Raw genomic sequence first — 27,978 nt, forward strand, 5'->3', positions numbered from 1 at the left:
ATTTCACCAGCAAGGTCATTAAAGCCGTGTGAATTTATGACAGCAAAAAAAAAACCTCATGGAAGAGTCATGAAAACATAAGTTTCAGGGTTCAGAGCAAGAGGCAGCGAGATGGGTCTTGGGGATGAGCGCTCTTGTGGAGTGGGTGTTGTACCGAGCCCTCAAGACTCCTCATCCTCCAAAATCATCTTTTAGGTTAGAAAAGACCTTTAGGATCATCAAGTCCAACCGTTAAAAACCGGGCCCTGAAAGCCAAGCAGGGCTGCACCCCAGGCTGGCCAGAACCTCCTTCACCAGGCTTCAGCTCCCCTTTCTCCACGTTCCCAAACACACGGCACACCTGTCTATTTTTTGCAGCCCTCCCAATGCTGAAAGAGCAGTGATTATTTTGGAGAAGTGTTTTTTCACAGCCCTAAAACTTTCTGTGGGGAGAGGAGCTGTCGCTTATGCACCACCAGTGAGGCTGGATCCAGCCGCGGGAGTTCTGCCTGCAAGGGGATGGAGGACAGCTTCCAGATTGCCCATTTTCCACCTTTTGAGGACCTGGGCTCCACAGGGAGTGAAGCTTCTCCTTCTGTGTTCCTGTCTTCACATCCCTGGCAGGGACACTCGCTCCCACCCTGGAGAGCATCCACCATCATTCTCCTGGGTTGCAAAACCAGGATGAGGAGCACGAGGCACCGTCGCCGTTAATCGAGGCTGATGCCTGACACTGGGCTCCTCCATCACTCAGGGCCATGGAATAATGCCACCTGCTCATATATATATATATGTATTTATTTATTTTATTTTTTTCTCCTCTGACATCTTAGCATGTGGTTTTCACAGTGACTCAGTACAGGCTCTGAGCAGCCCTGAGAGCAGAGCCGAGCTCATGTCGGACTCTGTTTTCAGTCAATCAGCCCTAATTAATGCTGACTGTAATGGTTCTCAATGGCTGCAGATTCTTCCTGTGCATACGTAAGAATATTTCCACTGTTCACTTTCCAGGCTGCGGTTGTTATTTCTAGCGAGATATTTTCCCCCATGATCCTCACTGCACATTTTCCAGAAGAATTTGAAACTCTTAATTTCAGAAGTTGCCTTTGCTTGCTTAGAAGTCGTATTTTCTTATCGCAAGCTGTTCTGTTATATTTATTACAATCAGAAAAGCTTGTTTTTCAACGGCACCTACCAAGAATAAGCAGCTAAAAAGAAATCCACACACTGAACAAGCCCCTTTAATCTTCGCTTTTTTAGTAACATTGGGATTAGGATATTTGAATTCCGATAAGACATGAGAAAAATTTGTGGCAGTAAAATAATTCCCAGGCTCTCTATAGGATCCTGGGGATAAACATTCACACTTTGAATGATCCAGAAGGTTGTTTGGGGGGTGGTATTTAAAGGGATCCACAAAGAGAAATGTTCTCAGCCCCTTGAAACACCGAGGAAATATAGAATAGAAGTGGAGGGAGTAGCTTGCCTGGGTAAGTGTATGGCACCAGGGAATGCGCGATTCATGGGAAGTGTAAAGAAATGCGCGGTGGGTTGTCCACATGCCTTAATGGCACCTATAAATAGATGAAATTCCACTGGATTTCTTATTGGTGAGCTTAATCTTGTCTCCAGGAGCGCTCAGTATCTACAGAAGGTTTGTGTTTATTGCATGTACCGTAAAGCACGGGTGATTTAACGAGTTTATGATGCGGGAGAAGCACAAACACACAGTAAAGGAAAACCCGGGCGCTCGGCGCCCAAGAACCCCTCCATTCTCACCACCTCCTGCCCACTGAACCAGCCCTCACCCATGTCCCGGCCGGGAAACCGGTCGGAAAATGAAAATGAAGTTTCCCTAACCATCAAAAGTACTGCGGCGAAGCGGATTATTTTAGGTGACAGCTCCAGCCAAGCAGAACCAGGACTGGGCTGTCCCCCGCCTGTGAGCAGCACTCGCTGTTCTCTCACCCCTCTCTAGCGTGTTTCCTGCCGTCACCCAGCCCTGGGATGGTTTGTGCAATTAATCCCCGGCTCGCTGGGATGAGAGAAGGGCCAACATCATACCCAAAGCTCCCCACCAGTGCCTCACATTGTGCCCCCACATCAGCACCCACCGGGAAGGATGCAGGGTGCTCCCTACAAGACTCTGCGTGCAAGAGTAGCTAGAAAAGGGATTTATTTTCTTACAAGCTCCGTTGTTTCAATTAAAAGCTTTTTCTTTCACCCGCTGTGGCTTCTCACATGCAAGAAGCCACAATGAAGCCCTTTCTTGGGAACGCTGCTGCTCAGGGGGGATTTTGCAGGGCGGCCGGTCGGCACAGAGCTCTCCCCATGGAGGGTGGGGAATGGGGAAACGCTCCTGAGATGCTGCACCAAAAGGACAAGCTATTTTTTAATTATTTTTTTTCTCGATTTTGCACTATCTTGTGGCTTTATGGGAACTCATGGGAGTCTTTCTTTTCATTAAGGAACAAGAATCCTGTTTTTCTTTGCAGATCTTCCTCATCGACAGAACCCAAAGGGAAGAAAGAACATTATTACCCAGGAGACAGCAAAAGCAGGTCTTCCTTAATACGTGCTTCTCAGCTTATTGCTCCTTGCAAAGGCTGTAAAAAGCAGGGATGAGCCCCTGGGTCTTTTGCAGAAAGGATGGGGTAAAAGCTGAGATGCTCTGATCTCAGAGCCCAGCCAGGTTTTGCTGCCCAGAGCAGCATCTTTGGCTCCATCTGAGCCAGAAAATGAAATTTTGCACGTGGGGAAAGGCCCACAATCTCTGTAAGCCGTCCCTGCAATGCACTTCTTCACATTTCCTAATTGTCCTTTTTTTTTTTGCAGAGGTTATTATTGAGTAATGCCTATTTTGTTGAAAAATTGCACCATAAACAGCCAATGGGGAAGGAAATAAATAATTGCTAATAAATGTCAAAGTAAATTAGCAAACCAGAAAAGCCAAGAAAGAACGACCTTTTTTTGTTGTTTTTTTTTGGCTTGGAAAATAACTGCGGGGTTCTTGCAAAGTTGCAAAGATTGTATTTAATGAAAACTATTCCAGTACCTTTCAGGGGAGTTAATGCTTTGTCATTTCCTCAGACTGGGTTAAAATGCTGTCTGACTCCCCGGCAGTCTGCAGCAAGCCTGGAAACCAGCCTTTTCTTCTGTTAAGACATGGGAAAAAAAGTAAATAAATGATGGATTTCATCTGAGCACATCCGGAGCTCAGAGTACTGGATGCAAAAGGCTCTACCAGGCTCTAGTGTTGGGAAATTTGGGGAATTCGGGTGGTTTATTAGATCAGGGTCTGAAATTCCATAAGCTAAGGTGCATTTCACTGATATTTAGGAAGAAAATATGCTTCCAGGTCCCTTCACAGCAAAGCCAAACTGGGGAAAATAGAATTCAAAGCCTTAAACAAACTGTAGAATTGTATATAAATGAAGAGCACAATAAGAAAAAAAATCAGATAATAAAGAGGAAAACGCTATTACTTCACAAGACGGTCAATGTTTGGGAGTTTTCTGCATCTCTGAGAGCCCAGGCTGGGCATCCTCAGCCCTTTCAGGAAGGCGACATCAGCGTTTGACCGACAGAGCCCTTCAGTTGCCCATTTGATTTAAAGTCTTGCTAACGTTGGTGCAAAGCTGCTCTTTCCAGGCTGGCTGCTGAGAGCTGTAAAAGTGACTTATGGAGAAGGGGAAAGGGAAGAAAGAGCGAAGAAACCCCAGCTGGTTCTGCTCGCTGACCTTCCAGTACAACCTCACTCTCCTTCCCAGGCTGTTACCCTTGCTAAGAAAGGGCTGGTGCCTCCAGTTTCTGCAATGACCTTGGCTTTTAAAGTTCAGAAAGCTGCTCTTTGGGTTGGTTTTTTTTTTAACCCTATGCAAAGAAATGGCCCAACATGAGCTACTTCAGCACAAATCCCAGGCAATTTGTTTTTTTGCCTTTTCATTTTCTCCGCTTTACTCAGCAGAAACCCATATTTCCTTGCTCTCGTATTGAAGAAATAAAAACCTCAAGAGCATAGAGGATGCAGAAATGAATAGCTAACCCTCCTCTTATTCCTCGTGGCTGCCCTAACTACTGCCAGCTCAACTTGTGGTTGAGATTACAGCGATAAATCACAAGCTGCTCTTTGAAATAACAGCTCTGATTTCACCCGGCGTGCAGAAGGAGAAGGACCGGTGGGGTTGTGCAAGGTGGAGCAGCAACGGGGCCGCAATGAGCTCCCCTGAGCTCGGTTCTGGGTCGAGGGGACCCGTACGGGACCACACACCTTCATGGCACGAGCTCATGGTTCACGGCTGGAAAAAACGAAGAGAAATTTCCCCCCATCCCAGCTGCCATCCTTATAAAAGGCTGGAGGTCTTGAGCATCATCTCAGGGCAGGGTGCTGTCAGGCATGCATGCAATTACGGGGCTTGCTGGACTGGATACGTGAGGTGAGGGGGCCAAACCCCTGGTTTTTCACCCCTGAAAGAAAATTCCTGGGTACAAAACGGTTTTAGCATAAAGGTGGCCCTTTGCGTGAGTTGTGACCCCAAGGAGCAAGCATGGGCGATGCACGGAGGTGACAGTGATGTCCCACTGAGTTCACATGTCTAAGAGCTCCCAGGCTCCTGCATTCCTCCTGCTGAGCCTCCCCGAAAAGAAATGAGCCCTTCGACACGCTCAGCTCTTCCATTAACCCCAAACCGAGTTTCACCTTATGTTTCGGGATCTTCCGAAACTCGCACCGCGCCCTTATTTTTAGCCCATCCTCTTGGTCCCCAGCTGCTCCGGCTGCAAGACCCTCACAGGACGCCTGCGGCCAGGAGGTATTTTTAGGGTTTTTTAGCCGTGTCCATCTGCAATGGGCCAGGCTGGGTAAAGGCGCGTGTGGTTTGAGCATCTGCAAGCGAGACGAGCCGGGCAGGAGGAGGAGAAACGGCTCCAGAGGCTTTTTGGCCGTGGCCGGAGGGGAGAAATGTGGAAGTGGCTCCTCGATCTGGGGGTCGGGGAGGGTTAAATAAAGAAAAGAGCCGCTATGGCCAGTGTGTCTTGTTGGGTGCAGCTGAGACCGAGCTCGCTGGCTGGATGTGGCTCTGTGGGAGGGGGAGCAACGGAGCAGCCCCATGCCCAGACTCATCCGTGCAAAGTCCAAAAGGGGCAGCGGGTGAGGATAAGGGGAGGCTTCTCCTCTTTGGTGCCACCCCTCTGTCTCATCCTGCACCTCCCGGCTCTGCCACAGAAACCTCAGCATCGCTGTTGCATTGCCCAAGCGCTGATGCAACCCGGGGTGCTGGGGCTCACCCCCTCAATCTTTGCTCACCCGAGGGGCACCCATGAGAGATGCATGACCCCGAAGAGCTGATGGCCCCAGCACTTCTCCTTTCTTGGGATAAAGCATGATGTTTCTCCAAAAAACAACGGAAAAAAACTCCCCCCCAAAAAAGCGATGCTGGAACTTTTACTTTTTTGCGCCTTTTTAGGTGTGTTTTGCTACTTTTCGGGTGGGATTTGGGAAGTTGCCACAGGTTTGGTAGCTTTCGACTTCATGTTTTCACTTTTTAAAGTCTGCTGCGGTGACTAATATCTGCCTGCTCCTATCACACTACCTTGCCCTGGAAATACCCACCGGTACACGGAAAATAAATTATAAAAACCCTGTCTCCAAAGGAGTCTCTGATTTCTCTGAAGGCCTCACCAGAGACCCTGGGGCAGGAGGAGATTGGGAGCCTGCAGGGTGGGTGCAAGGCAGCTCTCTCCCTGCCTCTGATGCTGGCAGGGACCTGCGTGGCTTCTCCAGAGGTGGTGGCCAAGGCCAGTGATGATGCCTCCAGGCACAGATGTGAGCAGTGGCCACCCTATCTTGCTGATGCCACTTCCCCATCACCCAAACCTCTGTGGGGACATGGAGCCACTGGGGACTTCAGCATGCTCCGGGTGATGTGGGCTCCAGCCCGGCGTCAGCTTCACCGTCGTTGACCCAAGGGATGCCCATGGTGGAGTCTCCATCCCACGACTGCTCACACGGAGCCATCCAGCCCGAGCCCTGGCATTTGCACCCTCCCTGCTGCTGTAACCCCATGGACACCCCCTCGAGCCCGCTGTGACCTCGTCATATGGCCGCTCTGTGCCGCGACGGCCGCTCTGCCTGCTCTTCCCCTTGCCCTCCCCAGCACGCTTCCTAGCCCAACAAGAGCGTGTGCCTGTCTTCAAAGCATAAGGCTCAGGATTTATAAATAAAAGAAATAAATAAACTATTTTTTTCTGTTCAGAATTAGCCTGGGCAGACAATGTGTACGCGCGGTGAAAGACTCGGTTTCCTGTCTGTTTGTGGAGGCTCCTAACAAGCTTCCTCTGTATAACAAACCCGGCCGGAGGGCGGAAAGGGTAAGGACCAAACAGAAACGTGTACAGCGGGATTGCACAACATCCCTGGCCACGGGCTGTCGCTGGGGTTAGTAATCTGGGGGGATCCAGGAGACTGGGAGTGCAGTGTCCCTTCTGCACCCACCCACACGGGTCAGTCTGAGATGCCCAGCGAGTGCTGGCATGGGACTGCACCGGGCAGGCGCGCGCTCGGTCCCGAAATAGCTCTTCAGGTCCTCAGATGAGTCATTTGATTTCTTGACCAAAAATATCTGCCTGCTCAATGCATGGGTCTTAGTAGGAAGAGCCGGATGCCGTCCACGCCGGGCGTCATTCGGCAACACTGCCCCAGGAGCTGCAGCCGGCGCTGGTGGATCCATAGCCCGGAGGATGTTTGGGAGAATAATCCCTGCCGGGATGGTGGGAAGAGCAAAGCCAACGCCAAGAATGATGACACTGCGTTGTTCTTGCGGTATTTCTGGCCCAGCCAGAAGTGGGAAGTATCAGAAATCTCATGAGATGCAGCTTGGCCTTGTGAGATTTCCAGCGATTTTGCAAACATCCCCCGCCCTGAGGCCTGGATTTATCTCTGACCGGGTTTTTTTCCCTTTTTTTTATTGTTTATCCCTGTAAAATGCCCTTTTGCTCTAAGGGGTTGACTGACTCTGCAAGGATGAGGCAGGAGAGGGATAATGCATCATCCCATCCTGCACCAAAAAAATGGTGGAGAAAAGAGGTCAAGGAGTCCAATGGCATTAACAACAGCAGCAAAAAGGAAATACCTTTCTCATTCACATGGCAGAAAAAAAATCCTCCTCGGCCCTTGCAGCTTGTCTGGTGCAGAACAAGCAAAGTGTGGGATGCAAGGGAAGCTCCCTCATTAAGTGCTCACTTCATTAAGCGTGTAAATGGGTCCTGCTGTCCCCAAGCTCATCTCTGCCTGAGGCAGCAGGAGCCCGGGGAGCACAGGTGCCCACAGCGTCCCAGGGTCAGGACAAGGAGGTCCACGCTCCCAGCAAGCAGCATCCCAGCTCCATCAGAATGCTTCTGTTCCCTTCAAGTCTGAAGACTGAAGCCTTTTTGAGTTTTGTTGGGGATGGGCAGAGTTTGACAATTGCAGGAAGGAAGAGAAATCAGAGGAGAAAGTTATCCTCGCTTTTTTGTTCTGAATTCCGAAAGGACAAAGATGCGTGGGAGCTTTGAGCTTAGCCTGCGTCCAATGGGGGATATGTCCTGGGGCCGACCCCCAGTTTTCTCTTCCAACATTTCCTCCACCTCGTATCTCGCCCCTGCAAACAGGGATGCTATGCCTGCAGATGGACAAATGAGCTTGCAAACGCTCAGTTTCCTCTCCAGCTACATTTTTACCCCTTCTGAGCAATCCAGCTCATGCAGGGGAGAGATGATGACAAAAAAAAAAAAGATCATCCCTAACCCCGGCAGCTATAAGCAACCAGCCTGCTCCAGCATGCAACATAATTATTTTACAGGCATCCCCACTAGCTATAATGCTCCCTTGAAACTGGGAACCCACAGAGCCCCATGCTAAGGAGTTTTGCAGTGAGCCCATGCGTTCCCATCCTGATGCCCAGGCTGACCTCCCTTCTTAGAGCTTCTCTAACTCCCCTGGAGTGTCCTTCTCTTGTCCCCAGGGATTCCCTTATCACTTGGCAATAGTCATCGAACACCTGATGGCTGTTACAATTCTTTTGAGGTTACCACCAGGGAGAAGATGAGCTGCTGCTGGGGGTGCCCTCCAACTAGGCAGCATCCCAGGAGGAGGGAGATCTCCAGGTGGCCTGCAGGGCTGAGCAAGCACGATGGGTGTCCCCTTGGGGTCCCACGCACAGAGCCCTGGAGTGGGTGGACGAGGACACAGCACGCTGGGGACACAGGACACTGCTGGCTTCCTGAGCAAAGGGCTTGCAGGTGCTTCCTCACTGTCACGTCGCTCGTGGCACTGGGACACCCTTGAAGCCTACTGTGGCTCAGCAGCCAAAAACCACAGTGAGACAGATACGAGCTGTGAGCATCAGCTGAGCGACAGCCTGGGGGAAGAAAGAAGAGTGGTCCCTGCAGCCCAAACCCCAGGGGTCTGCAGCTCTGTTTCCCAAGGCAAGGGATGTTTGTGATGCCATCTCTGAGTCTGCCTCCCCGCCTCAGCTCTGCCTGGTTTCAGCAGCCTCAAAGTTCATAGAATCATAGAATCATAGAACAGTTCAGGTTGGAAAAAACCCTTGGGGTCATCGAGTCCAACCATTGACCCTACACTACAAGCTCACCCCTAAACCGGATCACCCAGCACCACATCTAAGCGACACTTGAACACATCCAGGGATGGCAACTCAACCCCCTCCCTAGGCAGTCTGTTCCAGGGTCTGCCCTCTCTTTCCATGAAGAATTTCTTCCTCATGTCCAGCCTAAACCTGCCCTGTTGCAACTTGCAACCATTCCCCTTGGTTCTGTCCCTACTTCCGTGTGAGAAGAGACCAGCACCAACCTCTCTACAATGTCCTTTCAAGTAATTGTAGAGCATGATGAGATCCCAAATTCCTGCAGACCTCCTGGATATAGCAAACAGGACAATAAAGGTGATGAAGGAGACTCCAAAGACCTGATTTTGGCAGCATCAGAAAGGTTCAACCACTGCAAAACCTCCTGGAAACAGCAAATATAACAACAGAGGTGGTGAAGGAGAGGACAAGGCTCATGCTTAACCCCATTACGAGACACGAGTGGATCCACTCATGAGGAAAAGAGGCTTGACAGCTCACAGGGCTTTTTGCCCTCTGAGGTCTTGCTGTCAGTCCTAAGAAAGATGAAGCTAAGGGGGTGGTTCAGGTCGAGCCGGGCGCTAACAGGAAAGAAGCTCACGCCCGACTTCTCTCTCGGCGAGATGTAAATGAGCCCTGAGGCCACCAGCCCAGGACCAGCCCCGTCACCACCAGTCACCAGGTCTCATCGAGTCACTTTTTCTGCCAGAATTTTCAAGAGGAAATTCTGATTTTTAAAGCAGGGGCACCCCCAGGCTCTACGTCCTGTGGCGGGAAAGCAAAGAGCTGAAATCTCGGCAAGAGCAGCACGATGCAGATTAATCAATGCCTGGCAGAGGCCAAACATCCAAACTCAGCCCCAAGACTTGATTTGTTGTCAGAGGGAATGGATTTCGTCTCAGGGATGTGGCTCATCCCAGCACGAAAACCCCTTCTCACCTCTTTGGAGAGCTCAGTTGAGCAGAATAAACATTTATTTAGTGATTTTTTCTTTTCTGTGCAAACAGGCATTGTGCACCAGAGCTTATTTTTCAGTTTTTACCTATTTGCTTTTCAAAATTTGTTCTTAAACCAGGATCCCTCTTTAAGACAGGATAGAGGAGGAGGCTGTAATGATAGCACACAGCAAATCGCTGCAAAAAGATCAGAGGTTACAGGATGGGGAGGTATTTTCACAGTTTGTTTCAGTGAAACTCCAGGTTTTGCCAGTGTATAAAACAGAGAGCAGCTTTCAACATCGGGGGAAAGGGGCTGGGGATTTTTCTTTTTTTTTTTTTTTTGTGGCTTTGTGGATTTTCAAAGCCTAAGCACTCGTCTTTTGTCATTCTGGGGCCAGCTAAAACAGCTGCACCTACAGCCTCGGAAGCCAAAGCGTGTGATGGACAGATGCTGTTTTGGGGAAAATTGGGTCCATCCCAAACCCAGCCTGAGAAAAGCTGATCGAATGTAGAGAGCAGCGGGGCCAGCTGAAGGTGGTGCTGCCTCTGCCAGCCTCTTCTTCTGGCCCCCTCAAATCATAAAATGGCTAAAATTGAAGAAAATAAAAGGAGAGGTATGATCAAACTACAGCTATTTCTTATCTCAAGAAAATACAGCGTCTGCTCAGATTGGGGTGAAGGGCAGAGCAGCGGGTCCACAGGTCACCACGGGCACAATTCCCAGAAAGCTGGCATCACCACGTCGTGCCCAGCTGATGTGAGCATTTACGGGGTGCCAACAAAAGAGAAAAAAAACACATTATGATTCGTGCCCACCCTCCTATTTTAAGACCTGGTCCTGCCCTGAACATCGGATCACTTCTCTGGCAAGAGCTCAGCATCCGTCAGCGACGGCCACGCAAATCGAGAGTGAATTATTAAATTCACCGTCTCATTTCCAGCCTTACCTCTGCCGAGTGTCCTCTGGGGACGATAACGTGTGTGATGCATCAGATCCCACTGAATGGGTCCTGGTTGTTTGGCGATGAGTGAAAACACGGGTGCGAACAGCCCTGGGTGATTCAGCCTCCAGCAAATAAACCTCCACGGGCGGGCAAATTTTTGCTAGGTTCGGTTCTTGGGGTAGATGCTGCTGTGCAAAACTGCTCCGTAGGCTGCAGTCATCATTTCTAGCATTTCTCACTTTAGAAATAGGCTCCTATAAACTCTATCAGTTTCATAAAAAATAGGGCGTAATCCTCAGTTTTCCACTACTGTGCTTAAGTTTAACCTACTCGAGAGCCAAAGTTAGGAGGGAGGACCAGAAAAGACATGGCAGCCCATGCAGCAACGAATCCAGCAACCTCCTTTCCTGCAGCAGCTCATTCTGATGTTGTCACTTTGCTAGAAATATAAAACAATTTCTGAACAAGGCAACACCGAGGCTCGGTTTTGCTTTCACGCTCCTGCTTTCATGCTGAGGGCTGCAAACCTGCAGTGTTAGACCCCTGCATTGAAAAGCAGCTTCAGGGTGATAAGAGCTCCAGGTTAGGATGGGCACTACCAAACCAGCCCAGATAGACATCTGCCCGTTTCTCAAAACCCTCCCACAATGACAGCTCTTGGCTTTATGGTTTGTGCTTGAGGGGAGAAGAAGCTTCACCCAGAAAGGCTGATGGGGGAGAAATTAAGATGAGATCCTCCATTCAGCCTCCCTGGAGTACATCTTCCAGTGCCTTTTTTAAACACCCCAAACCACTGACTTCTTTGAAAACCAGTTTCCCGTGAGCCATCCCCACTATGTATTTCATCAGAGGACATGGGCCCCTCGGTTGGGGTTCAGTGTTTCTCCTGGGGGAGTTGCACACCGTGACTTTGACTACCCAGCACGGCAACCTGTAAAGCCCCTTGGTTTCTCACAACCCACGGCGAGGCTATAATTATAACCAGAATTTCCAGCCTCTTGTGAAGACCGAGAGTTTCCCACATCCACCCCGAGGGCAGAGCCATACAGGCTGGGCACAACAGGTTCATTTTGCCCTCTCTCGAGCTTGTCCTGATGCCAGCCTCCTGCCTCGCCTCAGCCCCACAGAAGGAGACTCAGCACTGTCGCTTGCTGAGGCCAGGAAAGAGGAACCGTGCACTGGTGATGCTCTTGGGCTCATCAGGAAGAACTCGGGAAATTCTCCCTTTTCCAGGAGCAACTGGTGCCGTATCCTGCCTGCTAAGGATAACCCCACCTCTCTTTCCCCTCCCCTCTCTGCATAGTCCATGTCTTGGCCATCACTTTGTAGGGGCTGGCCACCGCAGCCATGAGCAGGTTAAAGGCATTAAAGATGTCCTTGGGGAAGGGCTGTGCTGGGGGCTACGAGCCACCACATTGCAGGCACAACCTGTGGTCCAGGCTGTCCTTCAACTGTCCCAGAGATGCGTTGAGTCATGTTGGGTGTAGGACCTGGGTTGGACCTTGGCAGGCCTTGGTATGGCAGACGTTCACCCTTCTCTGATGATTTCTACCAGCTCCTCCTTCACTGCATCAGTGACGAATCTTTCCCTCCATCCATCCTCATCCCTCACTTGCCCCTACCTTTTCGATCTCTTGCTTGGAGGTTAGCACCACAGCCCACCTTCCCCACCATCCCAACCACGAGACCTCATCCTCCAGGTGCTCCTTCCCCTTGCTGGCAACGCCAAAAGGAAACCATTTTCCACTGCCTGAGGTGCAGTCAAGTCATCCTTTCTCTTCTCAACCTGAAAACTCGCTGCCTCAGGAGACAGAGCTGCAAAGCTTTGCCCATCTCCTTGTGAAGCAGTTCTCCTCCAGACCTCAGCAGTAATCCAGGGAAGATAAGGAGGTCTCAGCAGTGGCTAGAATTTAAGAGCAAACAGAGAAGAACCCAGCGCAGCAACTTGGGTAGAAGCAGCAAACTGGAAAATTCTAAATATTTGGGATTTTTACAAAAGAGATATCCAGACCCTCCTCCAAAATAAAATCAGACTATTTTTTCTGGGTGTAAAAACATATCTCTCTCTATTTTCTAGCCATGCTCACTGGGAAGACCAACCTGAAGACATGTTGCCTTTTGCACCCTGCAGACATATCCATGAGCCAGATTTATCTTGAGGAGAAGTGGTTACTTCTCAAGAGAAATACAGAACAGAAAGATCCAGGCGAGGGAATCACTTGTTTCGAACCTCTGTGCTGCTTCCACATCCCTCGGATCTCCCACCCCACGCACCTCCTCGGGGGCTACACTGTCTGGCTGATGGGGACCTGCTCTGCCGTATCTGTGCAAAAAAACAAAACAAAACAAAAAAATGGGGAAATGCTGATTTTGGTAGGAACCTCGCCAGGAACCTCAAGAAGTTTCAGGTCCTAGGGTGGATTTGCATGGTGTTGTCCTAAGGTGCGAGGTTGGGCAGGGAGTGGGCCGGTTTGGTGTAGGACGAGACAAGGGTTGAAGGAGGAGAAGAGCATCTTTGAATTAACTGGTGGTGACTTTGCTGGCATGGAGAGACCAAGGTGATGTTTGGTGGCCTCTGGACACGGCTGCTGCCGCGTGGCATGGAGAGAGACTTGTCTTCGGCGCACCAAGGCATCAGGTGTCAAGGAAATGTGTGTTTCCTTTATGGCCTCATTGAGCAAACAGGTCATAAATGAATTACAGCTCCAGTTTCTGAGCTGGAGCTCAACACCCAGCCAGGGGCTTGATGCAATTCCTGATCAGAGCTGGCTTCGAGCACCACATTCAGACCAGCTGGAGGCTGCCCGCCAAACTGCTGTTTAAGGGACATCAACGACCTCACTCTCCAGCTGGGTGATAGAAATTGCTCCACACACCTCCCCTGCCCAAATAAAACACCCCTGCGAGCATTTGCACGGCAGAGACGCCTCTCGCAGCACTCAAACAGAAGCCGTGTCCCTTCACTTTGCTCTCCAGAGCAACAGAGCCTGTCGCTGCCATCTGCTCTCCCTCAGCCTGGAGCTACAAGATACAGGCTAAGGGTGTTTGGGTTTTTTTTGACAGCTGAACTCACGGTTTGGCTCAGCAACAGCCAGTCTTGCAGCAGAACACAGCAGATACGTGAAAGCGGTGCAGGATTCACGGCAGCGCTTCCCACACCCATTCACCATCGTCTCTTGTCTCGTGCAGAAGATGAATTGGGGCACAACCCACTTTGAGGCCCCTCAGAAGAAGAACCAGGAACTGCAGTCGATTGGCAGTCGATATTGGTGAAATCCACAGCCTGCTTGCTCCAAAATTCAAAACTGTGCTCTCTGTAAAACATCCAGCACAAGTAAGGGAGCTTTACGTAAGTGATGTGAATTATACCCTCAGCAAGAGTTGGAGCCACACTTCTGAACATCCAGCTACTCTCACACATTGCAGGGAGAGGAAGAGTTGGAAAGAGGGAAAAGGAATGTTTCTCCAGCTTGTAGTATTTTTTTAATCTCCACATGACAAAGACTGTGCAACAGCCTGAAATTCCCTTTTCCTTTTTCCCGTTTTCATGAGTGTTTGAGGGCTGAGTCAAAATTACTCTCCCGAAGAGCAAGAAGCCCAAGTTACCTGGTATCAGGGTGGATTGTGGCTCACACAAAAAAGCTTTTTGACTGTGTTTTATGGTTCCAGCCACTTTGATGCATCAGGGTGTTTGTGTTATTGCAAGCAAATCGCATGCACTAAAAATAGGCTCAGCACAGGACGCAACATCTAGGTGCATGCAAACTCAGGGGGAAGGGAGGGGATATCAGTCTGGATTTTAGTTTCACCGACTCCGTCTCGTAATAAATCTGATATAACAAAACAATTGTCACCATATTTCTTCTCAACTTTGTGTATTTTTGAATTTGTGGCTTGGGTGGAGCTTGTTTTCTTGACCTTGTACCTGGTGTCACAGCAAAGACTCTCAGGAGGAAGATGTCATCTGTCAAAAATGGATTCAGAAAAATGAGTGGCTGTCATATTTGCTGGCATTTGGGATCTCCTTGCCTCTGCAGCCAAGTCTAGTTTCAAGAAACTGGCAGGTTGGCTGCTTCCCTAGGCTCAGATCTTGCAACTTCAGCTCCCTCAGCCTCGGCTCTTCCCACCACCTCCTCTCTCTTCTCAGCCAGTCCTGTTGGAGCTGAGATGCCCAAAGCTGATGAGTTGCCTTCAGACCATACCTTCCCTCCCACTGCCTGCAGGGGACTGGCTTTATGAAAACTGATTTGACACACAAACCAAGTCCCACCAGCCATGTAGGGTGACCACCCAAAGCAAGCATGAATTGCAAGTGCCATATAACACCAGTTTGAGCACTGAGCAGTCACACAACGGTGCAAGTCCTTTGAGGTCCACCAAAGACAACTCTAGGTAGGTTGTCCTGCCAAGCTTCCTGCAGAAGGCATCACTGATGTATCCTTGGCAATAAGATCCCCCAATGGGGTCGAACCCCTTGGAGAAGGAAGTGTAAGCCTCTGCGCAGCTCTCCTGCCTTCCTGAGGGCAAGGAGGAGATGTCCTGTCACTGGTGACCATGCAAAGGAGGATGCTTCCCATATTACAACACGCTCGCAGGCAGAGCCCAGAGATGCTCGTCATGGACAGGCTGCTGTGCTGAAATTGGGCATTGAGCAATCAAACCAGTTGGAAACCCTGGTGTCTAGAAATAAAAAAAAAAGTGACTGTTTCTGCTCTAACGCCTGTAGGGGCTGGTGGGGGCCCACGCCAAGGGGCAGCAGGTTGGAGGAAGCAGCTGTAGCTGGTTTATGTTGTGCTCCTGAGCAGTTCAACTGTGAGCTGGTTGTCTGTCTGTGCAGAGAATTTGGCCTCCAGATCTGGATGGAGGTGGTTGTAGAGTTCTTCCTCTTTCTCCAGACTGAGATGAGCTCAATCTCAAGAGCTGTAGCTGGACCAAAACTCCCCAGTCCAGCAAGCCTGTTCTCCATGCAGGAGATTTATCACCAGGTAATTCCTCACACTGTATTTTAAGCACGTAGGAGGGATGGGCAGAAGCTGGTTGCCCTCATAGACACTGAATTCTGCTCCTGAAGCCACATGCAAGGGTCCTTTTGCCATTTGTTGGAGGGCACCTTATGCAAAACTACCAAAGCAGAGTGTGAACAAGACTGATAACATTGCAGGACATAACCAGGCTCATTTTCATCTATGGAAAATGCTTCCCAATGGCACAACCACCTTCCGGCCATGACAAATCTCAGGAGTAAGGTTGGCTTTGAGCCCAAATAACACCCCAAGTCAGTGGGCAAAACAGCAGGTGGGGCTGCAGTTCTTATCAAGCCATTTGTAGCTCCTAGAAATCAAAGCATCCCAGTGCACACCACGGACACTTTTTGTTGGAAGACCTCAGAGACGGGGCTGATAGAAAATCCCCCCACATTGTCTGTCTTGGTCCATCCTTCTCTGCTGATAGAAGGATTGGATAACCACGCTGCCCCTTCCCAAACACACCTGAGGACAACCGGGTATCTCCTGCAAGGAAAGGTCAGTCTTCATGGAAACCAAGCTCCTCTCTCTTCCATGTAAAACTTTCCCTCTGCCCTTTTGCCCCTGAAGGCAGGAGTTTAGCAGAGGCATCTCCCAGAAAGCACCCTCCCTTGCCCACAGGGATTGCAGCCCTTTCCAGAGGAGCAGCAGGACCAGGTACATGGGATGACCTTCCCACGAAGCAAGGAAACACCTCCACATCAGGCAGGAGTCTGATGATATCGCTGCTCCAACTCAAAACACATGCTCAGGGTGTAGGAAACCGCATTTGGACAAGCAGTGAGCGTTCTGAGGAGGACAGCCTTTGAGTTCTTACTAATGCTGCCCAAGATCATGCCACACCAGTGAGGGTCATTCAGCCTGTGCCACAGAAGCTATGTGCAGTGGGTACTGCATCCCCAGGAGCTGGGGACAGGACTCTCAGCTGGAGAAGACAAGGGCCACTGTTTGCACTTGCCAACTTGCCAAAGATGAGCCGACACCAGGCACCGAGGTTTCACTTCAGTGAGGCCATAGAGAAGAACCCAAGTGAACAGAAACCAACGAAAGTATTGGAGTCCTCGGTCACCCAAAACCACTAAAGACTTGGTGCAGCTGCACCAAGCGGCTCACTGGAGGGGCAGGGATGGGCTCTGCCTCTGGGTTGAGGTGCTCCTGAAGGCCACCAGCTCCTCAGCTGGGGTGGTGGGGACAGCAGCACACTGAGGTTTCCCCAAAAAAAGTTTGGGGGAAAAGTGTGAGATGTGTGGAAATTTCTCCCGGCTTTTACAAAAGCCACTACAAGTCTGGGCCAGAGCATCCCTTAGTGCAGTCTGGAGCGGTTACCTTGCAACCTTCTCCCCTCTGCTGGTCTTTTGTCCATGACCCAGCCTGCGAGGCATCTCCCACATTGGATTTTGGGATGGGGAAGTCCAGTTTGGGCCACATATTAAGCACAAACTCAATGCTACTGTGAGTCCTACCCGAGACCTGAGCAAAAAGGGGACCCACAGTGATGCACCCCACTGGGTTCTCCTTCTTGCATCCTATCTCTACCATAAGTACCTGCTCTGTGGTTTCCTTCCCAGTCCTTTCACTCCCACCGGTTGTCCTCTCTTGGACACGGCTTGGAAGCCATCAGGACAGGAGCCGTGCTGCTGGTTTTATGGAACGAGGAGCAGCACAGTCCCAACCTGAGCTCTGGGCTCTGTGGCACGACGGTAACGCTAAAAATAAACCGTGCAGCCAGGTCCAAGAAAAGGGACCTCTGCTCCCCATCGCTAAAAAAAATGGAAACTGAAAGAGCCCTGAAAACGCAGCAGGTGGCTCTGGGCAAGCACAAGGTGGCGGTTTCTGAGGAAGGACTTGCACCAGGACATTTGGGGAAACCACAAGCGGTGTTTATGGTGTGCCAGCCTGAAGCCCATCATGTGTTTCACAAGTGGGCACGTGTTGTTCCAGCACAGACCACAGCAAGTGCCTTGCTCCCACCTACACCCCCCTCCCGAGGCACCTCACCCATGGGCAGGTGAGTCTTCCTCATGCCCTGAGGAGCAACCGAGGGCTGGAACAGGATTAAACCCCACAGGGGACATCATGATGATCCTCAGAAGGAGCAGGGAAAGACTGGGGGTGAATGCTGATGGTGCACCTGCAAGGTGCAATCCCCATCTTCATAACCAAGCACCCCATAAGAGCTTACAGGAGTTGGGGACTTTGTTGCACTTAGGATCCTGGTGCATCCTTAAAAATCTTGGGTCTTCAGCCATCTCCGCTCACAAACAGCGAAGCCATGTGCCTTCATGCCTGCAAGGGACATACACAAGTGTGCAGACACAACTACAAGCATCCCACCAAAACAGATGGGGCACAGAGAACAACTTTTCCAGGGCAGGGTGCTCACAGCATAGAGCTGGAGGCGCAGGGTCTCCCTTAATGGTAAAGTAACCGAAAAAAAAGTCTCAGCTGGGTCTCTCAGAGCACTTTTTGGGTGCTACAAGCTCTGTGTGTGGCTGGAGAGACACAGAAACAGGGTCTCCCTTAATGGTAAAGTAACCAAAAAAAGTCTCGGCTGGGTCCCTCATCTCAGAGCACTTTTTGGGTGCTCCAAGCTCTGTGTGTGGCTGGAGAGACACAGAAGGGTCAGCTTCTAGCCCTGTACGCTTTATTTTAGGGAGGCTTCATGGGGAACGCCAGGTTGCTCAGCCCAAACCAGGTAACAATCCTGCAGACCTCACCTCGTGGCAGAGGTGAGCTGTGATCAACTCACCCCAGGTCAGGGTCATCATATCTTAACTGTACCCTGACCACATTCTCAAGCTTGGGAAAGTATCTGTCATTAAGAAGAAAGCAGAGCAGCAAAATAGAGCTCATCTGCTCCGATTCCCAAGCAGGGAGCAGGGCTTTGAACCCACCTCCTCAGCATCTCCTAAAGAGACTCCGCCTCCAGCTGCCAGGAGCTCCAGGCTTCCCCTTCACTAGTGCCTACATCCCTGGTGCTGAATGTACCAGTCACCCCATGAAGGCTGATGCTTCCCTGCCTGCACCCCTTGGTGGGGCAGAGCCTGCTGCAGGGAAGGAGCTGGAGTTCATGTTCATCCTTTGCAGGGGGCAAGAGGACAAATCAGACACAGTCCTCACACACTCTTCCAGTGCTCCATGAGGTATTACCTCAAATCCAGGCTTGAAATGAAGGTAGGCAAGGGTGCAGATGCTCAGTCCACCCATCTGCTACACTGACTCTGCTGTTTGACCAAAGGCAAGTCTCAGCAGGACCACAACCAACCTCCCCCCGACCACGCCAAGACCTTGCGGCATCACAGCCCAAGTGGACCCAGGTCAGCGCTGTGGCAGATGTGCAAGGACCTATCATCATAGTCCCTGGAATCAAGGCCCTGTGAGTAATAACCTTTTCCCCTCTCCACTGCATTGTAGCATTTTAGGTCATTTTTTCCCTGCCCCAGAGATTAAATCAGTTATGGAGCAGGAGGGAGGTGACAGCAAAGGCTTAACACAGACCCCACTGCAGGGAAGATCAGTGCAGGAGCAAGTCAGAGATCCCAGGCTCTTGCCCACCAGTGATACAACACCCCCACTCATTGCAACCGAAAAATAAACCACCACCTCGCAAAAGAAATACAAAATATAGCGCTTTAATCACAGGAAGATTAAAAAAAATACAAAAAAAAAGTTCAATAAACCTCAGGCATAAAATAAATAGGCTGCTTAGTAACACACACGTGTGCACCCCTGGTTTGTGTCAGCCACAAGCCTCCTGCCCAAGCAGCTCCCTGGTGCTAGGCACACACCTGAAGCATGTTAATGAGGATTTACACATGGATGCAGCTGCCTGGTCACGCTTGGGAGAGACCAACACGTGCGTTTGGGAGGGTGAAGCCAACCTATTCACACTACACCACGATCTTTAAAAATTAAAGATAGTATATTTATATAAACTCTGTCTCTGGTTAGGAAAAAATAAGATTCCTAAGTTCTTCTATTCAACATTTACATACATAAACTCTGCACGGGTTTCCAAATTTCAAAATACTTTGGCATTACAGATAAACATATAAATCTCATAGCAAAAATAAAGACAATCAGAATTTAAGAAACTTCTCCTTGGAAGGCACACCCTACCTTCCATCAGCAGGGCTCTTTGGGGGCAGGGGGGGAAGGCTGATTTCTGGAAAGAGTATTTTAAGGCTTTTCCAAGAGTCACCTCCTACCAAACCACTACTCTCAGCAAGGTCGAAGTTGCAGACCACTGGGGCAGATCCTAACAGCTGTTGCTTTTTGGTTCTGCTTGGTTGGCCCTTAAAGGCAACACAAAGCAAAGCCAGCCCTGACCTTCCCACAGAGCTCAGACACTCCCCTCCTCCCCCTGCCATCAGCTACAAGACAACAGGGCTACCCTGCTTGGTACAAGTCATTTTTATCAATAAAGGGTTTGCAAGATGAACGCTGAGCATCCAACCTACTTTCTCATGACAATTTTCACCGCTGTATTTATATAGACTCTGGACTGGAAACAGCAAAGAACAAAACCCAACTTTCCAAAAGGGGAATTTAGGCACTAACAGGACCATACTGGGTCTAAAATCGACCCAAACCACCACGCTATGCCCATGGAGAAGGAGGCTCAGACTGCAATCTGTTGGTTCTCTCTGAAGAGCGGCCGCTGGTGCGTGGCACAGATGTCCTGGAAGATCCTGTACACCTGGTCGTGCTGGGTCTCATCAGCTATGGGGAGCATGGGGCCACTGCTGCAGGTCTTTCCGGCCTCCTCCACCACCTGCCTGACATATAACTGCTCCACCTATGCAAAAGAGAAAAGTCAGGAAGACCTTGAATGAAGAGGAATCTCTTTGGGCATCTCCTGCTGCTGCCATCCACTGCCACCAGCCCAGGCAGCAGAGGATGGGGTGGGAGACACACAGCAGAGCAGATGTGCTAAAACAACCCGGGTGGCCAGGTCCACCCTGGCCAACAGGTCCAACTCCACAAGCCACCCAGGCACAAGCACCTCTAGGAGAAAAGGAGCAGTCATGAGAGCTCCTCTCCCAGCAGAGCTATGGGGAGGTGAGGAACTTGGAGTGATATTCTGGTGCAGGCACCCAGGGCAAGAAGAGCTGGCCAGGTCAGAAAGTTGTGCAGGGAGATGTAGGAGCACTTCTGCACTTCTAAAATCCAAGCCACCCAGGCACAAGCACCTCTAGGAGAAAAGGAGCAGTCATGAGAGCTCCTCTCCCAGCAGAGCTATGGGGAGGTGAGGAACTTGGAGTGATATTCTGGTGCAGGCACCCAGGGCAAGAAGAGCTGGCCAGGTCAGAAAGTTGTGCAGGGAGATGTAGGAGCACTTCTGCACTTCTAAAATCCTTCAGGTCAGAAAGTTGTGCAGGGATATGTAGGAGCACTTCTGCACTTCTAAAATCCTCTCCAGCACCTCATAGACTCTTGGTGGGTCCCTGCAACACCATCCCTGTACCCTCCATCCCCTGTCTCTCCAGCCACATCCTTGTTGGCCCAAGGAGGGTCCCACACTGGGTGCAGGCTCCAGAAGCACCCTATGCAATGCCCCACGTCTTCGAGATCCCAGAATTGCTTCAGCTTCCTCAAAGAGAAGTTTCTGGCCAGAGCACCACAGGGATTGCCCCTCATCCAATCTCCTCCTTCACCCTCCTGAAGGTGTCCCAACCCTACTGCTGTCCACCGTGGTTGTTCATCACATCTGTTGGCCATTTGGCTTGAGGTTGTCCTTTAACTCAACCATTCCAGGGCTTTATGCCCCCATTTCCCACGGGTGAGGGCAGAGGTCCCAGTGTTGAGCAGCAGGAACAGGAAAAGAACAGATCTGCAAGTAGTTTTAGACAAAATTTTGCCATCTGGATGCTCTGTTTACAAATGTAATCTACCCAAGATCAAGGAGTCCCTGAGAAGCAACAGCCCAAGAACCTCTTGGGAGGCTGTGGATAAGCTGATGCTCATGTCACAATGCCACTTCACCAGTTCAGGCACCCAAACGCTCTGTGGCTGAAGCTAGAGGCCTACTTGTGAGGCATAAAAGAAAATATGGTCCAGAGAAGGTGGGAAATTCAACAGCAGAGCTCCAAAGGAGCCCCTCTGTACCTGGACAAGGATGAGCTTACACCGCAGCGGCACCGCATCCGGGAACTCCTCGCCGAAGCACAGCATGACCCGGCTGTCTGGAAAACGGCCCTGGTTGTTGTAATACTGCTGCAGCTCTGCAAGGAGAAAGGAACAGCTGGAAGCTGCCCGCTGCAAGCTGCCAGCCTTTGCTACGCAGCTTTGGGACCAAGCACTATGCCATGGAAGGAAGCCGTGGGCTCAAGAGAAGCCAGCTCTGTTGTGCAACCAAGTGAGGCTATTCCCTCCTAGATCTGGTAGCACCAGCTACTCATCCAGAGCACTTGGGTAACCCATCAGGGATGACTCCAAAGTGCTCCAAGGCCAAAGGTTCCACCTTTCAAGTAGATGAAAAGCAGATGAAGGGGAAAAAAAAAAAGAGGGGGAAAATGCTCCTACAAACCTCTGAAGAACAGGCTGGTATCAAATATCTTCACCACCTCATCACGGTCCAGTTTGTTGGGCCTGTCCTTGTAAACCATGGTGTTCCCACTCCAGAAGACCCTGCCTTGGCACAGCCTCTTGATGAAGATGCCCTGCTTGTTGCTGTGCAGCAGGACACCCCTCTCCAGGTGCCCAAAGAGCTTCCTGGTGATCTGCTTCTGACGGTCATTCTGGATGGTGTCGGCCGAAGGGAACCGCACGTGCTCCAAGGAATCTGGAGCGTAGAGCTTCTCGCCGTGGCTGGAGGGGTGGCTGAACGAGATCCGGCAGCCCTCGGCGCACGAGGTGGTGATGTGACCCACCAGCCTCCCGCCGTAGTAGAAGCTGATCACCATCTGGGAGCAACCTAGGAGGTGATGAGCATGGACACCACCCATCAGGAGATGGAAAACCCTGCCTGCTCGTCATTGCAATGCCCAAACCCCCTAAGAGCAGCAAAATTTCCTGTGAGCAAGTCTCACTTGATGGAGGAGATCTCCTGCTTGGCTAGGGGACATCTCTAGCACTCAGCCTGGAAGCCACAGCAAGAGCTCCCAATACAATCCCTTGTCCTCCTGCCTTTGCTCCACAGCTCCCTCGAAGTGGGCAGATCTCCCCACACCAAAGTCATGGCCGAGCCCAGCATCCCAAAGCAGCCCCCTCATGCCAGGACCACATGACAGCAAGCAGGATGCATCCCTGCTCAGCATGCAAAGCCTGTGGATACTCAGGAGGGTGCAGCACCTCCCAAACCCAGAGAAAAGCCTCCTCCCCAAGGCAAGGAGCAGAGTCAGTGCTGCCTTTTGCCATCACATGAGAGGCCCAGAGAAAAATTTGATGGCCACAGCCCACAACCAAGCTGCCTTACTCGAGTGATGCTGCTCGTAGCCAGAGTATCCATTCATCAGAGGCAATGCTGTGGGCAGAGAGAAAGCCAACTTGAGCATGTGTGCCAAGCTCCCAGGTCCAAAACCCCTCCATTCCCCTCCACCAGCCCCCCACCCTGGTTTTCTCTCCCAGACACACCATGTTTCCCAGCTCACACACAGGAGACACCAGCAAACAGTCCCAGGCATATTTAATTTTTTGCAATGCCTGCTGCTGGGCACCTGGTACCAACCACAGTGTTCATAATTAGTACTTTAAGCACTCTTAATAAGGAAGATAAAATCCAACTGTTGTCCATTATGCACTACAGCACAATAAGGTGTTTTTTTTCTACCCTGAACAAAAAAAAGCTTCGTCCCATTAAACATCGCAGGAGCTGTCAGCTACTTACCAGGGCTGGGCTGCATTATGCACTTATGCATTTATCCAATTATTATTATAAAGTCCATTATGCACTACAGCACAATAAGGTGGTTTTTTTCTGCCCTAAACAAAAAAAGCTTCGTCCCATTAAACATCACATGAGCGACAGCTACTTACCAGGGCTGGGCTGCTGCACCCACCAGTCAGGTATCGGGGGGTTCCTGCAGGTCTCCTGGGGGGGTGAGGGGCTCCTCTTGATGATCCCCAAGTATTCATCTACGCAGGGGGGCTGTGTAAGAGCAAACAGCCAAGATCAGAGCAGGTCTGACGCCTTGGGCGGCTGTTTCCATGCACTCAAACACGGCGCTCAGAGAGGGTCTGAACGGCAACGCCCGTGGGATGCCAAGGAGTTTTTTTCAGGTTAGAAAGATGAAGTTTGGCATTCCCCAGGCCAGACACTCAAATAACACCCTCAAGACCCAAGGTGACCCCACCAAGAAGGGGATCAGAGCTCCAAAACAGCCTCTATCCCCCGGTGAAGGTCTCACCTGTGTGGCTGCAAATGGAAAGCGTGTCCCAGTGCTGGCCCACATAAACTGCAAAACCCAGTGGTGCTCTCCATGATGATCCCCAAAGCTTTGCAGGATGAGTTTTAGGAAGGCAATGCTTTTTTTTTTTTAAATCAGGGAATTCCACACCACCCCTTCACCCCCAGCCAAGGCGGCTTGCAGCCACGGTAAGGACTTACCTCTTTAATGAGCTCATCGATCGCAGAGGAGCTGCAGTCCATCTCCGCGACGTCGTTCAGACCGTTCCCGTTCACAACACTCGCTTTGCCTGGAAGGAGAGGCCGGGATGCAGTGAGGACACACATGTCCCGCCAGCCACAGCTCATCTCACCACTGAGTTTTAGAAACCCTTCGCCCCATGAAAGTTATGAAACCGAGAACCACAGCGCAACACCTCGGTGGGGCTCACAGCCCCCTCTAGAGCTGCTTTTCTGGACCAAAAACCTGTTTGCAATCCATTGCACCAGATAGCAGCAGAGACCAAGCTAGAGCAGAGGAGTTGGCTTTTATTTTTTTCTTTTTCTGAGCCCCCCCCAGAGACCAGGGCTGCTGCTGCTTCTCCTTTTTCCACCAGTCACCCCAAGCACAGTCATGCTCGGTGGGAACCTGCACTGCCATTTGCATAGCAGCAGCAAGCCCCCCGTGTGAATGTGGCTGGAGACAGAGATGCTAAAGGCAGACTTCCTGACAGCGAGTTTGTATTTTTTTTTTTGCAAGGTTTTTACTTTAAAGAAAAAAAAAAAAAGCACACACACGCCTAACCACAAATAGAGATATACTTAGCACAACCTGCACCGCACCGGACATAGCAGCAGCAACTGCTCTCTGTGAAATTACTGCTACTCTAATCACTGCTGGGTAAGAGAGAAGGGATTTATTGCAGCTGCCTGCCATCCTCCCAGGGCAGGCACTGGGGCTCAAGTACCCCCCACAACAGGAGAAGGATTCTGGACTTTCCCCTACAACATCCTTACAAGATGGAAGCTTACACGACCCTGAAGTAATCCCCTATTTCCTAAGCAGCTGTTTGTGGGGAAACTAAAATAAAAGGCTGTCCTTCCTCCCTCCCCTCCCTACCACCACAGCGACACAGGGGACATCATCTGTAAAGCAAGACAAGCAAAGTGTCACGGCTCGAGAGCAGAGCGTGGCCAGCAAGCACAAGCCCATGGCTACTCCCAGGACCGACCTGCACCAGGGGCCAGTCCCGTATCGGGGCACTCACATTTCTGCTCCTCCTCTGGCACGATCCTGTAGACTTTGTAGGGCTCTGAGATGTCCAGCTGAGACCTGTCCGTCACCTCCTCGAAGTCGGGGCTCTTGTTCAAAGCACAGCGCAGCCGCGTCTTCCACGTGGCCGGCTCCGCTTTGTCACCTTCTTTGAACTTGCCTTTGAAAACAGCCCAAGCCTAAAACAAAACGACAGCAACAACAAAAATAAGAACCCTCCACACGAGCTCTGCAAACCGCCTTAACCCCATGGGCAGAGGAGCTGAGGTTGCAGAGAGCATCTTGCTCTCCTCGCCTCTCACACCCTCTCAACCATCCTGTGCGCATTCGCCACTTCGCTCCTAGACTGCAGACACGTGCAAAGCCACCACGCGTGGGGACGGCTGCACCTGGGAGCAGGGAGGGCTGCAGCACCCAGGTTTGAGGTCAAGGTCATAAGATGTGGCTTCACCTCTGGACCGCCAGGTCGGGAGCTGCCGGGGAGGCGAGGAATCGCTGGCAAAGAGGTGGTGCTCCTAAAGACCTGGTAACACCTCGGTTAAAAATCAAAGTAAACCTCATTTTCCAGGTCCTGACTAATCAATGAAAGCTGGCTTCTTTTCAAGATCAGAACATTGCTTGTGCTTTTGGGGGGAGAATGTATTTTACCACTGAATGAAGATTGCAAAGTACAAGTTTTTTTTTAAAAAACCTTATATATATATAAATATATAAATACCTACAAAATAAATATCTCCATCTTCAGATGGTTCAATTCAACACCACCCTCATAACTCTGGGCTCCCAAACCAGCTGGTAACCAGATAGTACTAGCCTGAAAGTGAACTCGCTCACTGGTACAGGTATTTGAAAGTCAGGGCAGAGGGAAGGGAACTCCTGAGGAAAAGCCTGACCTTTTCAGTTCAGGATGAAATTTTCCAGTTTATCCCCAAAACTGGAAAACCCCCCTCCCCCCCTCCTTCAGTGAAATGTAAAACTTCCTTCCTTCCTGCAAAGTCTTTTTAGTTTTCTGGTAAATCCAGCCCTCTAGCAAGAATAGCCTGATAAGAAGTTTAGACTAGGTCAGAAGGAGCTCATACAGCTCCTTCTCGGGCCAAATCAGGATGTAAACACTCTGAAAACAAACTTAAAACTGGTACCAATATTTGACATAAAAAGAAAAAATAACCCCAAAAGAGTCTATGAGACCAATTGCAGCATCTCCTGCGAGGGTTAGAGATACAAAACACAGAGAGAACACAGACCATCTCCCACCAGCGGGGCTGTCAGCAAAAGCCCAGGAGAAAAAGGCATTAATCGCCCATCCCTACCTTGAAGATAGAGGCATCTACTTCTTGGTTGTAGTCCTGCTTCCCGGCGTGTTTCCACGGGATGCGGAACATGGTTTTCTCTTCATTCTCCCAGATGAGCCCAGGGTAGAGCTCGCTGTCAATCTGCTCGATCAGCCACTGTCGGAGCCGCCGCCCGCCGTTGCGGTCACACATCCTGGAGGGAGCGAGAGGTCCAAGCCCCGTTAGATCCCCTGGCACCGTCCCACCACAACTGGGGTACGGGGGATCAAAGGTTTGCCACAAGCGCAGCGGGCAGAGGCACCACCTGCAGAGACAAGCGGCTTTCGGCAGCTCTGAGGGTCCCCCCTGCCAACCCCTCCGCATTAAATCCTCCCCTGCCTCTTTTATCGTTAAAAATATCAAGGCAATTTTCCATGAGTCACTACTAATTTTATCAATCAGAGCTCTGCCCACAGAAACAGGCTGGCTCAATGCGTTCCTTACTCTTTTTTTCCCTACTGTCACCTGAGCAAGTGACACTAAGACAGGTCATCCCAAGGTAAACACTCATTAGTATCTGGAGGAGAAGGAAGGCAAATGCTGTCCCCAGCTGGTCTTGGTACAAGGGTCTGTCCCAGAAGAGGTGGCAGCAGGCACTGACAATTTGGGGAGCAGACACCGGTTCCAAGCAGCACCCAGAGTCACCGCAGGGACGGGGGCTGCACAACCAATCCTCTCAAACAGAGGACTGATGCCAGGACTTTGGGTCATTTTTAGCCAAACCCACCAGGTTATTTTCTGGAGGACCCATAAGAAAGCTTCTCCTGTGCAGCTGGAAGCAAAGTGCCAGGCTCAACCCTCCCAGCATCTTCCCTCACCTCCACGGGAAAACCCATAGGGACTTCAAGGGGTGGTGGCCTGGCAGAAGTGACCAGCTCCCGAAGGAGCAGCCCTCCAAGCCTTTTGGGTTCATCACAGCCTCTAAATTTTACACGATTGTCTCCCTCTCATTCTTTTTTTAATTCCTGCCCTGCAGGAAGGTTTCAGGGAGGAAATGAGGATGCTGCCAGCACAGCCTGAGACCTGGTGGTCACTGCTTTGCCATGGGCTCACAATACCTCAGTGCCACAAACTTCTGCCCCTTCTCCATCGCCCTACTGCTGCACGGCAGGACACAGGGACCAAGCTGGCCATTCCCAGCACAGCTCTGTTTTTAAAGATAGTTAATAACACCGAGGGGCACAGCTCTGGATCCCATCTGCCCCTCCAAAGCCAGATGTCTCAAAGCAGATGCCACAGCTCATCCTCGGAGTGACAGGGGATGCACAGCCTCTCTGCGCCAGGCACCTTTGCACCCCAGCTATGCCAGGACAAAGAGCTGAACTCGCACTCCCTTCCACATCAGCCCACTTTCTGCAAAGCCGGTTCCCATCACCGGGCAGAGAGCAGAGCTCCACATATCCCACGCAAAAAGGCTGCCGCTGAGACAGCGCATGGAGGGCACAGCCAAGGAGCCCTTCCCATGCACAAGCTGCCAGAAAACTTGTCTGGCAGAGCCAGCACCATCACCCACCTGACCCCAGCCCCAAGCCCTGCCCAACC

General features: G+C 50.8%; 1 protein-coding gene across 1 annotated transcript; it reads right to left on the reverse strand.

Moving 5' to 3' along the window:
• Positions 1-19,984: 19,984 nt before the first annotated feature.
• Positions 19,985-26,594, reverse strand: IRF8 (interferon regulatory factor 8). Its single transcript, XM_009873952.1, has 8 exons — positions 26,416-26,594; positions 25,101-25,284; positions 24,055-24,143; positions 23,484-23,595; positions 22,924-22,971; positions 22,036-22,422; positions 21,615-21,730; positions 19,985-20,304 (listed from the first exon to the last, which is right to left on the reverse strand). The coding sequence occupies exons 1-8, from the start codon at positions 26,587-26,589 to the stop codon at positions 20,128-20,130; spliced, it is 1,287 nt and encodes a 428-aa protein (XP_009872254.1). The 5' UTR covers positions 26,590-26,594; the 3' UTR covers positions 19,985-20,127.
• Positions 26,595-27,978: the final 1,384 nt, after the last annotated feature.

This window comes from Apaloderma vittatum, unplaced genomic scaffold (assembly GCF_000703405.1).
Source record: "Apaloderma vittatum isolate BGI_N311 unplaced genomic scaffold, ASM70340v1 scaffold19517, whole genome shotgun sequence".
NCBI lineage: Eukaryota > Metazoa > Chordata > Aves > Trogoniformes > Trogonidae > Apaloderma > Apaloderma vittatum.